The sequence below is a fragment of the Spermophilus citellus genome, assembly GCF_964194105.1.
Source record: "Spermophilus citellus genome assembly, chromosome: 10".
Classification (NCBI taxonomy): Eukaryota; Metazoa; Chordata; class Mammalia; order Rodentia; family Sciuridae; genus Spermophilus; species Spermophilus citellus.
Window position 1 is genome coordinate 59,997,404 of NC_138197.1, and position 14,793 is coordinate 60,012,196.

At 31.4% G+C, this 14,793-nt stretch overlaps 1 protein-coding gene across 11 annotated transcripts in view; it reads right to left on the reverse strand.

Annotated features, from left to right (window-relative positions):
• KIF21A (kinesin family member 21A) overlaps nucleotides 1–14,793 on the reverse strand; it is a 146,631-nt gene that overhangs the window by 44,500 nt on the left and 87,338 nt on the right. For 6 of the 11 annotated variants that reach the window (XM_081310713.1, XM_081310712.1, XM_081310707.1 and 3 more), the window contains exons 11-15: nucleotides 11,984–12,187; nucleotides 2,474–2,564; nucleotides 1,957–2,074; nucleotides 1,219–1,407; nucleotides 510–709 (exon numbers count right to left, since the gene is read on the reverse strand). In XM_081310713.1, the coding sequence (XP_081166839.1) occupies nucleotides 510–709; nucleotides 1,219–1,407; nucleotides 1,957–2,074; nucleotides 2,474–2,564; nucleotides 11,984–12,187 (802 nt within the window). Of the gene's footprint in view, nucleotides 1–509; nucleotides 710–1,218; nucleotides 1,408–1,956; nucleotides 2,075–2,473; nucleotides 2,565–6,644; nucleotides 6,684–11,983; nucleotides 12,188–14,793 lie in introns of all 11 variants that reach the window. The other 5 variants (XM_081310709.1, XM_081310715.1, XM_081310714.1 and 2 more) reach the window with 1 other exon arrangement.

The following is a 14,793-nucleotide window of genomic DNA, read 5'->3' on the forward strand; positions in this document are numbered from 1 at the left end:
CTTTGGTCAGGTGAAGAAAATGTGTACTTTTCCATATATGAGACTCACAAACATCAAATTCAAGACTGTTGTTTCCTCTTGGGAAATGGGGAACATGATTAGGAAGGGATGAACAAGAGGCATGTTGTCTATCTGTTCAAATATTTTTAACTAGATTACAGATATCATGTTTAATATTTTGAACTAGATAGTGGATATCATGTTTATTATGGTATTAAGTTTTTTGCATGTCTGAAATATTTTGCTTTTTGTTGACCTCATACAAGAGGTTTATGAGAAATATGCAAAGTCTGCAAATCTCTGTTGACCCACATGATTTTCAGTTACTCTGGAGAAGGCTTTGATGAGGTACAACTATCGGAAACAAATTCTAATTGCTAAAGGGAAGTGCAACATTTGTAAGATTGGGTTACTTTTTATTGAATATGGAAAGAACCACAATAATTTCTTTGTCCCAAGTGACATAAGCATCCTTAAGATCAAACTTTAAAGGAAAACATAATCAATACCTTTGTTTTTTTCATTTCCATCACATCCTGTTGCAATTTCTTCAATTGCTTTTCATACTGAGACTGATTTTTAAGCAACCTTGCATGTTCTTTTTGAGCGGTCTGAAGTCTCTGCAGTTCTTTATTCATAGCTTGTAGTTTCTTTTCATATTCAGACTTAACTTTTTTTGCCTTTTCTTCTGAGTAAGATTCCACTGAGCCTAAATCACCAAAGGATATTTGTATTTGTTTTTGTGAATCATGCTTTATTTCAGACTTACAACTTATAACCCTAAGGAAGAGTTACCTCCCAAATACCCACATCTCAAGAAAACAGGGTATTTTCTATCGTCTTCTCTTTTGTTATCTACTCAATCTGTTTAACAATTATTGAAGTAATATTTTTAAATTTCTCAATATTGAATCAAGATATTAAAACAATTTACCACACTTTGAATAAAATAATTAAACACCCTATACAGATATCATCATGAAAAATAAAAATAAATAACAGTTTTTAACATAATGAGAAACATAACAAAGAAATGGTTGTAGGTAAAATACAATTTTTAAGTTAAAAAAATACAAATTTGACTTGCAAAAAATACAACAAACTTTGACTTGCACAAACTTTGACTTGTGAATTATAATTTTTTCTTCTAAAGTATAAGACTATAAATAATCATTCTGATGATTTTCGTTTTTCATCTGCATCAAATATAATTCTTACCTAAGTTTTGAAGTACTTGGTCTCTTTCAAGCTGAGTATCCCGGATTTTATGTTGTAGCATCATTAGCTTCTCTTCATACTGCCTTTTCAGCGTCTGCAGTCTTTTCTGGCTATTTTCTAGCTCATCAATAAGTTTTTGCTTAATTGCAATTTCACATGTAATGTTTGCTAAGTCTGCTTGATAATTGGCTATTTTAAAAAGAAGAAAATAAAATTACTGGGAATAGGAAAAAATATAATTCTACCTATCAAACAAGAATGTAAAAACCATCATCTACTTGTAGGAATTCATTTGGCAGCTATAAGGAAATTTCTTAAATTAACCAAAATCTAAAAATGCGGAAGAAAGGGCTGAGGTTGTGGCTCAGAGGTACAGTGCTTGCCTAGCATGTGTGAGGCACTGGGTTCAATCCTCAGCACCACATAAAATAAAAAATAAAAATATGTGTCCACCTGTAACTAACAAATAAATATTTAAAAAAAATAAAAAGGCAAACAAGATAGTGTATTCATATTGGTCAGGACAATAGATACTATCTATACTAAAGAATAGAAGACACAATGACTAAATCCAATCAGGAAAGGAACTCATTTACTCAGCCTTGGAGTGTGTATGTAGGTCAGCAGTCATAAAAGCCGCTTTCATCTAGGATGAAATAGAGACTGGGAAGAGTTTTCTATCCTGGTTTAAATAACTACCCAAACAGAATTGCTGCCCTCATACTAAAGGGCAAGTACCTTTTTCATCTGATTCAGAATCTGATTCATCAGAGCTTTCACCCCCTTCAATGTCATCTTCCTCCTCTTCCTCCTCCTCTTCCTCATCCTCATGATCACTCACTTCTTGACTCTCTTCCTGAAATGTGATTTGTGACCATTAAAAGTACAACACTGGCATAGCAAACTGATTGCCTCATTAATAGAAACGGCTTGAATACAATGTATAGAAGCACAAAAAAAAATGTCACTTTCATCAGCTCAAAAGCCATCCTAAGATTTAAAAGTTATTATATAATAATCTTGTCTTTAATCAAGAAGTACTTTATCTCTCATAGTTTTCTATCTCCACACACATAGAATGCTTTCACAACAGGCCAGGTTGAGAGTTGTCAATGACTTAGAACTCACACTTCTAAAGAAAAAACAGTCCTCAACACATGACAACCACTTCCTTTTCTACACACAAATAAGTATCAGCAACAAGAACAACCTCATCTGAGTATTACAATTTACAAGTTAATTCTTCCAAACTTACTACTTCTAAATCATTGCTTTCTCTTTCTGAAACACCCTTTTCTTCTTTTTTCTCCTGGTCAGTGTCTGTGTTATCTTCTTTACCAGCCACACTAAAAAAAGGAACATTAGGGTGTAGTGTTAAAGTTCAAATCAAAAATTTTTAATTATCATTTGTGAAAATGTACTAAAAAAGTTGGTCAATTGACTTAGCAAAGCTATCCTGTCTAATGCTTCAGAGAAAACTAGAAATCACTATTCACATCATTACAGGAGAGCTCATTTTCTAGAAACATTGATAAACAAATTATATCCTAAAGTATAAGATCTTATGAGACACTAAAATCTAGTCATAATAACTACCTATTAACTATAATGAACAAGGCAATTTAAATTCACAAGAAATCAAAACACACATTTTGTTTTCTGGTCTGAATATATAAAACTTTTTCCCAAAAAAATACAAAGCTATGAAAACTACTCTTTTGTCAAAGTCCTAATAAATTTGAGAATAAATTTAAAGACTTAAAATAAGTTTGTCCACAGTGTGTTAGTCTATGCTAGCTATATCCATCAGAGTATTCAGGTCTTTTAGGTCATTTCCACAGGACAGGGCTGTTATCACAGAATGGTTCTTTGCATATCAAAACTAGTTCGGGCTTCTGCAACAAGATTCCACATACAATAGGAAGCCCTGGGTTTTTTTTTTTTTTTTTAATGTTTTATTTATTTATTTATTTATTTATTTATTTATTTATTTTTATTGGTTGTTCAAAACATTACAAAGCTCTTGACATATCATATTTCATACATTAGATTCAAGTGGGTTATGAACTCCCATTTTGGTTTTTCAGTGATCTAGTACCTACAGCCATAACTACACAATGGTGTCACATAATGTTTATAGCTGAACTAATTCAGCCCTAGTAGTCCTAGGAGAAGATATAAGACTGTGTTGAGCAAAGTTTTGCCCATCCAAACTACTCTGATACTTTTTAGGGTTAGCAACCATGATCAAGTATGAATAGAAGTTATACTTCTGTTCACTAGACTTATACATTTAATCAAGTTAAACAATATTAAGAAAATAAACAGTAAATGAATTTATATGGTTGCTTCTACAGTAAGAGTTTTAAATGATTAAGAATAAAAAGAATACTTGAATAAGCCAGTGTTCTCCAAATAATATTCCTCTAAAAAGAGCTTTTAAATTTTATCAGAATAGCTTCATAACAGCTTAATTTTTTTCAGATATTGTGCTAGATTGAATAATTTCCCTGCTACGTGTACATATTTTTAGATTATAGGCAAAACAAAAACAGTTTCATTTAGACCCTGTTATTATTTATTTAATTCAAAAGCTTAACTCTAGGTTCTTATCCCCAGATATTTCTGTACTCAGAACCATAGAAATATAAATATTTTCACCTTATAAATACTTTTCTGAGTTCATCATATATGTTCACTTGTGTGAGTTTTTTATTTGATGTCTGTCTTTCCCAATAGAATGACAGTCTCATGAAGGCAAAGAGCATGTGTGGCTCAGCTCTATATTCCCAGTACCCAGAAAGGGCACACAATAAATGTACTGAAGTATTGCTAAATAAGTCAATCCCTATGACTTTTCATGAGCACCTCTGTTTTAATAAGCCTATGTGTCTCACACTCTAGTTAAGTTGGAATAGAATGGTAAGGTTTGAAAACTGCACTTAGATGCATGGAAGACAGCATATCTCTGGAGTAAGAAAAAAGGTACCAGTAAGAATAGCAGAAAAAGAATCTTAACTAGAGTCAAGTAAGTTGTTCACGGTTTTTGATGAGTGTTATTAGAGAAAAATGAATTTGAAGAAACTTAGAAATCACCCAGAAAGAACCTTTCTGTCAAACAAGAAACAATTTTATGTGATATATTGAATACCTCTTTAGGTTGCTTATAATATACTAGGACTGCTGGTTACGACAATCATGCAGTTCAAGCTAAAAATCTAAAAAGAAATCACCCCTCCATCCAACCATATTAAAAAATCAGCAAAGTGGACTCAAATACTGTCATACTTGAAGTTTGTGACCAAGGCTTAGAGCTAGCAAAGGAGAACATGTTAGCCAGACATATGCTTCAGGTCTCCCTACCCCACCCCATGGAATATCACTATATCACCCACAACAATTGCAGCTTACAATTTTTCTTATTGTTGGTTCCTTCATTAGTTCAAGATCCATCCCAAAACCCTGTTTGCTCAGATTTGTAACCATAGGACCATTTTATTTCAAATATTTGACTGAATACACACTCCTGCTCTCCCCAAGTCACCAATATCCTGCTTAATAACTGTTATCTTTCACAAATATATTAAATAATTAATTATAAGTTGTTTATGCCATTCTGATGCATAAAAAAGAGCTTTCCTGATATTACATGATTAATTCACCATTACAAATCACTTTGAAGAATTCAGGTTTTAAAATATAAGTTGATACTTAAAATTATTATACTCAAATATTCAAGTTTTTCTCAACAAATTTGCACTTCACATAGAATCAGAATCTTGGGAGCTAGAAGTAAAATTAGTAATGAACCCATTCATTTGGTAAATAAAAAAGAAACTGTGGCCTGGGGAGGTTAATTCCCTACAGGAAACTAAAACCAAGTGTTCTGACTCCCAGGCCAGTATTCTAGAAGCTTTCACTCAAAGCTCAGCTCACAGACCTGAAGCATGTGCATCACTAGGACCTTTTTAATATGCTGAATACAAGGCTCCACCTCAATCTTACTGAGTCAGAATCTTTATTTTTTTTATCAAAATCCCCAGAGATATGTATTTATGGTTGAGAAATACTGTCTACCAAACTGCATAGCTTTTGATATCCTTCAAGGATCACATTAAAGTTGCAAGTATTTGCTAAGTACGTTTAAAGGATATTTTCAAGGTGGTAAAATGCTTCCACACATAACTTTAATGTTGCATCTTATTTCACCTTTTAAAAATAAAAGAAATTTCACAATTTTAATACTTTTATTTAATTCTAATGATCAATGTTATCCTAAATATATAATAATTCAGTGAGTTCTAGTGTGATCTACAGACAATTAGAATTATATTCTAATTGTAGAAAACTTAAAGAAATTATAGACTGATGAAATATAAATTTAGAAATTTTAGAATAATTATAATGTATAGAATATAATTCTGGGATATATATTATAAAATAATTTCAAGAAAATAAAGTTTTTAAGATAGGGATAGTTAGGGTGAAATATTCATTTAGTTGCACAGTAAAAATTCTCAAGTTCTTATCTTAAATAAGAAATAAATTTCTAAAGTGGTGTTTCTAAAATAATTAAATATTATTTTAAAGTAGTTTATTTTCTTAATTAATTTGGATATATAACCTGGAGATCTGTTTAGAAAATCTATGAAGATAAGTACTAAAAAGAAGTAAAATACTACTTGATCCTTATTTAAGTAATCATAATTTAAATTTTCATAATCCAAATTCAAGTAATCATAATCATAATGCAAATTTTCATTAAAGTTCAGCAATAAGCTTCTCCGCTTTCTCAGATTCCGAACAGAAATAAGGAATCTATCCTGATTTTGATACTCACTTCCTAATACATTTTAAAAGCAAATTTCTGTTTTCTAGTTCAATCTTAAGAAAACCTCGCAAGTCTTATCTATAGTAAGGCCACAGTTTCCTTTTGCTTTTGTTGTCATGTTTTCTAACAGATTACACCAAATAAGGAAGAAAAGAGAAAGAGGCCCACCCATGTGCACCAAAGTGCTACACCAAAAATGCTAATTCCTGCCCAATCAATAATTACCACTCTGCTCACACGTTTCTGAAAGATACAAAATTACTTGCTTTTTAAAAAAAATAAATCCAGTGGTAGGGTATTGCTCATTTTTGTACTATAAAAGTTAAGTCATCATCATAATTATGACAGTTTACTCTAAAAATCCATAAAATTACCTGGATTTTAATTTAAGTAACTAGTGAAGTTTTTATTCTTAAAAATGTACCTTCAAAATGTTTTTGGTACCTTTGTTGTTTCTGTAAAAATCATCAATATTTTTAGGAGTATACAATTAATCTAGTCTGAAGCAATCTACAAATCTATAACACATTTCCTTGTTAATGGCAACTAAGTATTTAAACAACATTTTAATAAAAAACCTGGGAAATATTCCAACCTTCTTTCTTCTCGATTGCTTTCCTCAAGTTTCTGTAGCCTTCAAAATCACGAGGCACAGTATTGGAAGGCCAAGCCAATGAAGGACAAACCAGACAGTAAAAAGCGAAAGTGATAAGAAGGTAAAAATGATACATGAGCTTGAAGACTTTAAAATAAATTTTAAAAGATATCATCAAAGGACAATACACAGTAAAAAGGCAATACATTTTGTATGAATAAAAAATAAGCAGAAAATCAAGTAGCATTTTATCTAGGAAGAATAAACAGAGACTATCAGTTGAAATCATTCAGCAGTAAAATGTACAGTCTCAATTTATCTAAATTGATAAGTAGTATGAGTATGAAGATGCTGTTGCTTTTGAAATTTTGAAATGGATCAATTTTCTCAATTTACCCCCACAAAAAAGCCCACTTTCAATGAGATAGTCTCTTTCTTTAAAATTTTTACAAAAGACCATTTAATGGCATCATTAAAAATCTTCACAAAGTAATGCCTTTATACCAGAATATGAAAATACTAATACTACATACTAGAATGCTACTTTTAAAAACTTGGTTTTTGTTTTAATATACTACATGTGAACATCACTAAATCTAAATTTTAAAATTCTCTATCAAAATTATACATGAAATGGTATACAGGCAAATGAATATGGTTGTTATGATATCAGTGAAAAACTGTAATTTTATTAATTGAAAATAAAGTCTCATAACATTGGGATTAAGGATTTTACTGTACCTACCATTTTAAGCTACCTACCAAAAGGGCATACCTAAGGCAAAGTGGAAATAAAATGGAAACTATAGTGCTTTCCATTAGTAAGTTTTTTTAAGCAAAAAAGTATAAGAAAAAATATAAATTTGTAGATATAGACTTTGAAATATAACTTAAGGAATATTTCATACACAATCTTGCAGGGAAGGCACTACTCAATGGAATGTACTATATTTCATTATTTGTCATGTAGACAAAAAATAGGTGCCAGGCTCTATTTAAGAATATAGCAATCTGGATGTAGTGAATTTCTGCCCAGAATTCCAGAATGATTCTTTGTTATCATCAATATTTAAAAATGAAGAGATTGAGCTTGGGGTATGATTTATTTCATTAAGCCAGTTCTCATTTAAATTTTATCCTGTGTATGCTTGCGTTTAATTTTTAATTTTTTGGTCTGTGATTTTTTTTATCAACATATACTGCTACTACAAGATAAGACTAGCAGTCTTTCTAAAAGGAAAAAAAGAAAAAGAAAAAAGTCTAGAATGATATTAACCAGGGATCAAATGGTTGAGTATAGCAGTTAGAAAAAGGAAAGTAAGCCGTCATTTAAGAAATTTGGGTGCTTTTAGAGTTTCAATCCAACACCACTAAATATGAATATAGTGCAGTCTGAAGGATGAGAGAAGTTTTCATTTTATTGCAAGTCATTTAAAGCTAGATATCCAAAAACATGGAACTAAATGTGTGAATGGTAATTTTTTATATGCACAAAATTTTAAGTCTAAACTAGGCTTACATTGATGATAATGAGCTACAATGGCTCAAAAGATATGGTTCCCTAATTATAAGCCCAAATTTCCTATTTCAATATAAAGATTTTTTATTTACCTTACAAAAGAGAACTATATTAAAATGTGTAGATCGCATGAACCAAAAAGCAGATCAATTTTAAATGTCTTTCCAATTGGGTCTTTAAAAAACATTGCAATCAATATTTCAAAAAGACAGTGGAGAGGCAGAGATAAACTGATAATCCAACACCTTTTCCATATCTTAGAGGAGTTCAGTTTCTATTTTATTTGGTGCAAATACAATGCTGAAAGAGAAATTCTGCCAACAATTCTAACATTTACATAAGTGAAAATGGGTAACATTGTCTATGCAAACATTCAGAGGCAAATAACCTAGTTAACAGCGCATCTTATGAGCCTTGACAGTCCCCTATTTTTTTCTACCTAAACCCCTAGTTTCTTTTTAGGTCCACAAAAACAAGGTCAAAGAATTAGAAGTGCACTTAAAACCCCACATATTAACTATCAGTTTCAGCTCTGGTAAGAATGATAACAGAAGAGGATATCTGCCTTTGTGTAGATCAATTAATTTTTGGCATCCTCCTTGAATGCAAATTCAGCTTCTCACATAAAAATGACACTCTTCCTACTAACTTTTACACTGTCAGAGACCCTACAGCTACTAAAACCAAACCAGCAACACAAAACAGTAAATTCAAAGACAAGAACTTCTAAACAACATGCAGATCCAATGGTAAGCAGCTGTGACAGCCATGACAGCTCAGAACAGTCTATGCCAAAGGTCAAGCCCCAGACAGGTTTAGGAATTCTCAGCTGAAGGAGGATTAAAACATCCTCCCTACTTTGCTTGGTTTTCTTCTTCACTAGGCTCCACTGTCTGAAATTTCACTGGATTAATGTGTCCTCTCTTATCAACCATTTTCCCAGTATGAATTCTTTTAGTCAGCTTTGCTCCTGGGTTTGAATTCAAGGAGATGAGAGGAGAAAAGCAGATGATTTTGAAATGTGGAGCACTTCTGGATAGGGCAGAATGATGTGAGAACTAGTGTGCACAAGGGAATGGACTGAGGCAGCAAGGGTACATAGGGAATCAGGAAAAATGAACAAGTAAAGCAGAAATTCACATTTTTCCCCCAAAGGCTGGCCTATAACCAAGATAGGGAAAGATTTTTTTTTCTTTTTTTTTGCTTTTTCCTGGTCCCATGTGAACTGCTCTTACTACACTATAAATTGGTCAAAAATCATTTCATATGAATATACCAAATACCGTGCATTTATAAAAATTTGTCCCAATTTCTGAACAATTAATTTATCATTGAACTGTCTGTGCAAATTGAAGCAGAGTCCAAATTTTGCAGTGTACTCTTTTGTCGACAAAATGGATGAATTTATGAGGTCTACAATGCAAATGATCCCAAATCAATAAATCCAAGCAGGATCTTTGGCCTCTAGAAAGCTCCAGAGGAAGACTAAACACCAGCTTTAGCACAGCTGCAGTTATTCTGAACACTCTGGGGCTATTGGCTCATTGTGTGTTTGTTTTGTTTCAATCCTTTGGCTAAAATGAGAGCTGATCTATGTTTTAAAATAGGAATTTATATTACATACATCTAAAAGTTACTGAGATCTAAGTGTGATGAATGAAATGCTTTATCAACCTGAGTAAAATAATTGGTTTTCATTTTCAATCCAAAACATTTGTCTACAGTGTAGTAAGACAACTTTCATTAAATTCTATAAATTTGTATATGCAATAATATGAATTCATAAAATTTATCTCCAGATAAATCTTCTATTTTCACAAATTATAAGAGTGTCACACTTATGTAAACATGGTCTATAAAGTACTCGGTAAGATAATAAATTTTAGGAACTATTAATTTGCTTTTCTCATTTTAAGTTTTCTTATCTGGCTTATTCTTTTGACTCACAAACATTTTATCTCCAATTATATCCCTATTTGTTAGGAAATAACTTTTTTTCCTCGTTTAGGTTTTATATTTAAATCCAGTCCTTCAGTGAGTTACTATTATTATCAACACCTACTGTTTTCTTTATCATAAGAATTATTTTTACAAACTAACATACTTACTGAATTGTAATTGTTCAGCTTGAAGTAGCTGCTATTTAATTTAAATTCTGCTTACCTTACAATGGATAGGAGTTCCAAAATAAAGAAATAAGGTCAAATCTTATTACTAAAGTATTTTCCCATTAGTAAAGTTTATCAGTCAAAAATGCTTATTACAATGCATTATCACAAAACAACCTGAACCAGAGATATTGAGTACATATCACCCACTATAAAAATATCAAAACCAGCATTTTTTATTGGGATTCCTATTTATTTTTCATTATTCTTATTCACAAGCTATTAAAGCAATATCTCTTAACTTCAAAGGAAAAGGCTCATGACCTTCAAAGGTATACACTTATTCATACTTACTTACTTATTATTCATAAACACAAACTACCTTGGGTTTAAAAACAAGTCAAACCTTTTGACATTTTGACCACCTACAGAATTGGATTTTACAAGTAAATGAAAAGTCATGTGCCTGAGGCTCATGTTCATTCAAGTAGAATGTTGAGTAACACTAGTTTCAATAATCCTATGATCATTATTTCAGTTTTAATTGCCTTCCACAAGGGAAGAACTAATCATTATACATTTCTTAATGCTGCCATAATCAGTCATCCATGAAAAACACCTATGAAGCCATTAGTACCTTAAGAATTCAATGCCTCCTAACCATAAAAGTGCAACTCCTTGAATTAATTATTTTAATCATTCTTTTTTTAATACAAAAACAACGCAGACTTAATCTGAAGAGTTTAAACTTCCTATAACTTTGTTCAAAGTAGAAATGCCTGGGTGCCTAAATAAATTTCTAAATAAACTGAGCAAAACAGCAAATAGAATTGTGTCAATGATAATTCTATAAAGCTCTCTTCCTGTAACAAACCATGTGGTAAATGAGATGGCTCCACCTGCTTTTGAATATCTAGCCCAAAATGATTAAATGTAACTGGCATGTTCAAAATATACTCACATTATTATCCATATTGACTGCACTATAGAATCAATGTGTGAACATATAAAAGAATTTGTGAGTACTATGAGAATTTAACCACTCACATACTATGAGTAGTCAAATTTTTATTTTATTCCTCTTCTTTACACGCAGTTGATTTCAGAGAGAAATGTCATGATGCAAAGAAGAAAAGGCCTAAAACAGTGGTGAAAAGCTGAGTAACTCCTTGTTGGAAGATTCAGATAGCCTGATATAGCATGGATAATGTTCACATGATCAAATTAAAAGCCCTGCAGAAAATACTTAAGAGACCAAATGACATTAAATGACATTTTGATGGATTAGTTTAGCCTTTAGTTAAACTAATCTAGACAGAAATTAGAATATCCATGATACTACTTAATTGTATTAGGAAATGGGGGAAAAAATGAAACACTGAATTGTAATGGTACAGTGAGCTTTGAAGAAAAGCAAGATGAACGGAATGCAAAAGCAGCTATTTGAAAATAAAATAAAAAATTCTAATAGTAACATTATCTTGTCACAGTCTAAATAAAAATTCATTAACATACTGTTAAAATTAAATTTATTTTTCTTACGTATAAGTAGAGATAATCCATTAATAAGTGTATAATTATCATTGGCAGCTAATTTAAATTATTTCTTTAATATGGGAAAATACTTACTGTATATACTCATTGCAATCACAAATTAAAATATCCTGAAAAGAAAAACAGGTATTCACATAACATTGATTTTATAATACTACCTTTTTTTCTTCCTCTTTTCCTTCCTTTTCAGCTTCTCCAAATCTTTCTTAGCTAGATCTATAATTTCAATAGTTTCTTTGTCTGAAGATAATATAGTGGGAGAGAAAGCTGATGATCCACTGAAATATGGCGATCTTGATGTGGCTCTTGTCAAGTTTTTTCGAAGGTTCTCATTCACTGCTTCACTTTCTAATAATTTTGCCCTAACAAAAATATACTTAAATAAGGAACATGTTTTATTATAGTAAAACATATATAACATAAAATGTACCACCCCAACCATTTCTAAGTGTGCAGTTCTGCAACACCAAGTACATCACTACTGTATTCAACTGTGGCCACCAACCAGCTCCAGAACTTTGTCATCCTCTCATACCAAAACTCTGTACCCATCAAACATTAACTCTTTCTTTCCCACCTTCTCCAGCCTCTGGTAACCAACCATTTACTTTTTTTCTATAAATTTGACTGCTTTAGAAATAAATAGGGAACATTTTAAATCAGTTGTTTTGCATGCTAAAAATAATTCTGAAATTAATTTCAACATTGCTATAAGGTTGTTGAAGGTTTACTTTTTCAAAATAATTGTGCTTACAAATATTAATGCTTAAGACATTTTAAAATTCCAACTGAATAAGTATAAATCTCAATCTCAAATCACACTCATCAGTGCTCAAAATAATTCTAACTTTCAGAAGCCAGTGGTAATTACTTGAATTCTGGCTTTACAAACTCATTATTTAAACTTAAAATATAGAAGCAGCATGGACCCCACAGTCTCAGTTGCTCATTCATCATAATGAATAGCACTTCCAAAAACCTTACAAGGAGTATTCAGTCAAATTTGCCCCTAACTGGTAGACTGACATCTGGTTCTGAATGTGGCGTGGGAAAAATGGTATCTCCAAGGAAACCAGAGTTTGATAATTGAAAACATGCTTTTGTCTGCTCAGGCATCCTAGTAACAACGGGAGTAATATACATACTGGCAGCAGTAAGTGAAAACACAGAATAATAAGATCCTAAAAGATCCTGAACTCTTTAAAAAAATGATTCAGAGAGAACTCTAAGCCAATACCTTTACATGAATTGATTTAAACCATCAAGAACACAATTGTCTACTTCAATACAATAGAATTTCAAGGTTAATTTGGCACAATGGTGAGAAGAACATACTGCCTACCCTTGCCTTAACGCTATATTATTAAGCACATTTGCTTTATACTCATATTTTTTCAGAAGAAAATGCAAGATTATTTGCAATCTTTAAGCTCTGAAAGGAACAGTCAGCTCAGTGTTCTTTCACTACTAAAATTATTTATGATATTCTTGAAACCATCTAGAAACAGAATATACATATATCAGTGAACATATGTTTCACGTCATTGTCCCACACATTTTTTAAGAACTTTTCTTTGTTGTTGTTTAATATATCTGGTGTCATGTAGGAGTAGAACAACAATTTTAGCATTTTTAAATGGTTAAATAGTGGTAGGGGTATAACCCAGTGGTACAGTGTGTGCTTAGCATGCATAAGGCCCTGGTTTCTAACCAGGACCAAAAAAAAAAAAAAAGTTTTTAATTAAATTTTAAAATAAATGGTTAAATACCTATATATAAAGATTTCAAAGTTATTTTGAAGAAAATTCTGAATATAATACTGTTAATATTTTTTAATCAAGAAGGCAAGTTAAGTACAAAAAATTGTGCTGTGAATGAATAATTATAATTGTAATGCATTCCACTATTGTCTTGGGTGTAATAAAAAAAAAAAAGACTCAGGTTAACTTTGGAAAAGCAAAATCAATATTTATGATTATCAAACAACAGAAAACTACAAGCAATATTTTATGCTTTCCTAGATTTTCAATGTAGCACAAGGCCTGGATCCATATTAATGAATGCTAAAATGAAAAACAATAAATCAACAAAAAATAATGACTTGTATTTGAATTGTTTTGATTATTATGTGATGAAAGATGACTTGTGTTTTGTTGGGTTTTGCCTGATTTTAAAAGCTTGCATTGGTTGGGGCATATTCAATGCTTCTTTGGTTCTGGTGCTGCTGATAAACACTGAAAATGTTAGGGCTCACTTCCATAAACCCCAGACTACATTAGCAGAAGCCACTTCTTGTACAGGCTATAGAGGGAACATATCTCTCTCTTTCCCCCTCCTTTTTCTTTCTCTCTCTTCCCACTCAGCTACCCTGGCACTTATTGCTTCCCACATTTCCTTTAATAGGAGATTAGACAATGATTCGTGAGAGGAAGTAGACAGACATCCTTGGAAAGGGGCAGACAGGGTTTGCATCTCAGCTGCACTCCCTGGCTCTTGGGCCATCAGTCTCTAAAAGCCCCTCTCTCATCTTGATAAAATGGAGATAAAGGTAGATACTTTTCCTAGGATTGTTATGAGAATCTATGACATAATTAATCTAAAACTAGCCTTACTAATGCTCTATTTAACAAATAATAAGAATTTATCAAAACTTTGGAAACAGTAATGATTTAGTAATAGGGGACTTAAAAACTCAATTACTATCACATGATAGTACTATATGGAGCCACATAAAAACAATTTCAGGAAAATAATTAATAACATTTGCTCATAATATAATATTACATTTAAAAAAACAGAATAACAGAGTAGCATATAAACTCTGACATTAATTTTATTAAAATATTGAAAAACTACTAAAGATATATACCAAAATATTAACATTAGTTCTTGGAATGGTGAGAATATGAGAAATTTTATCTTTTTATATTTTCCTACAGGCTCAAAAATCTCTACACAAAATTTAATA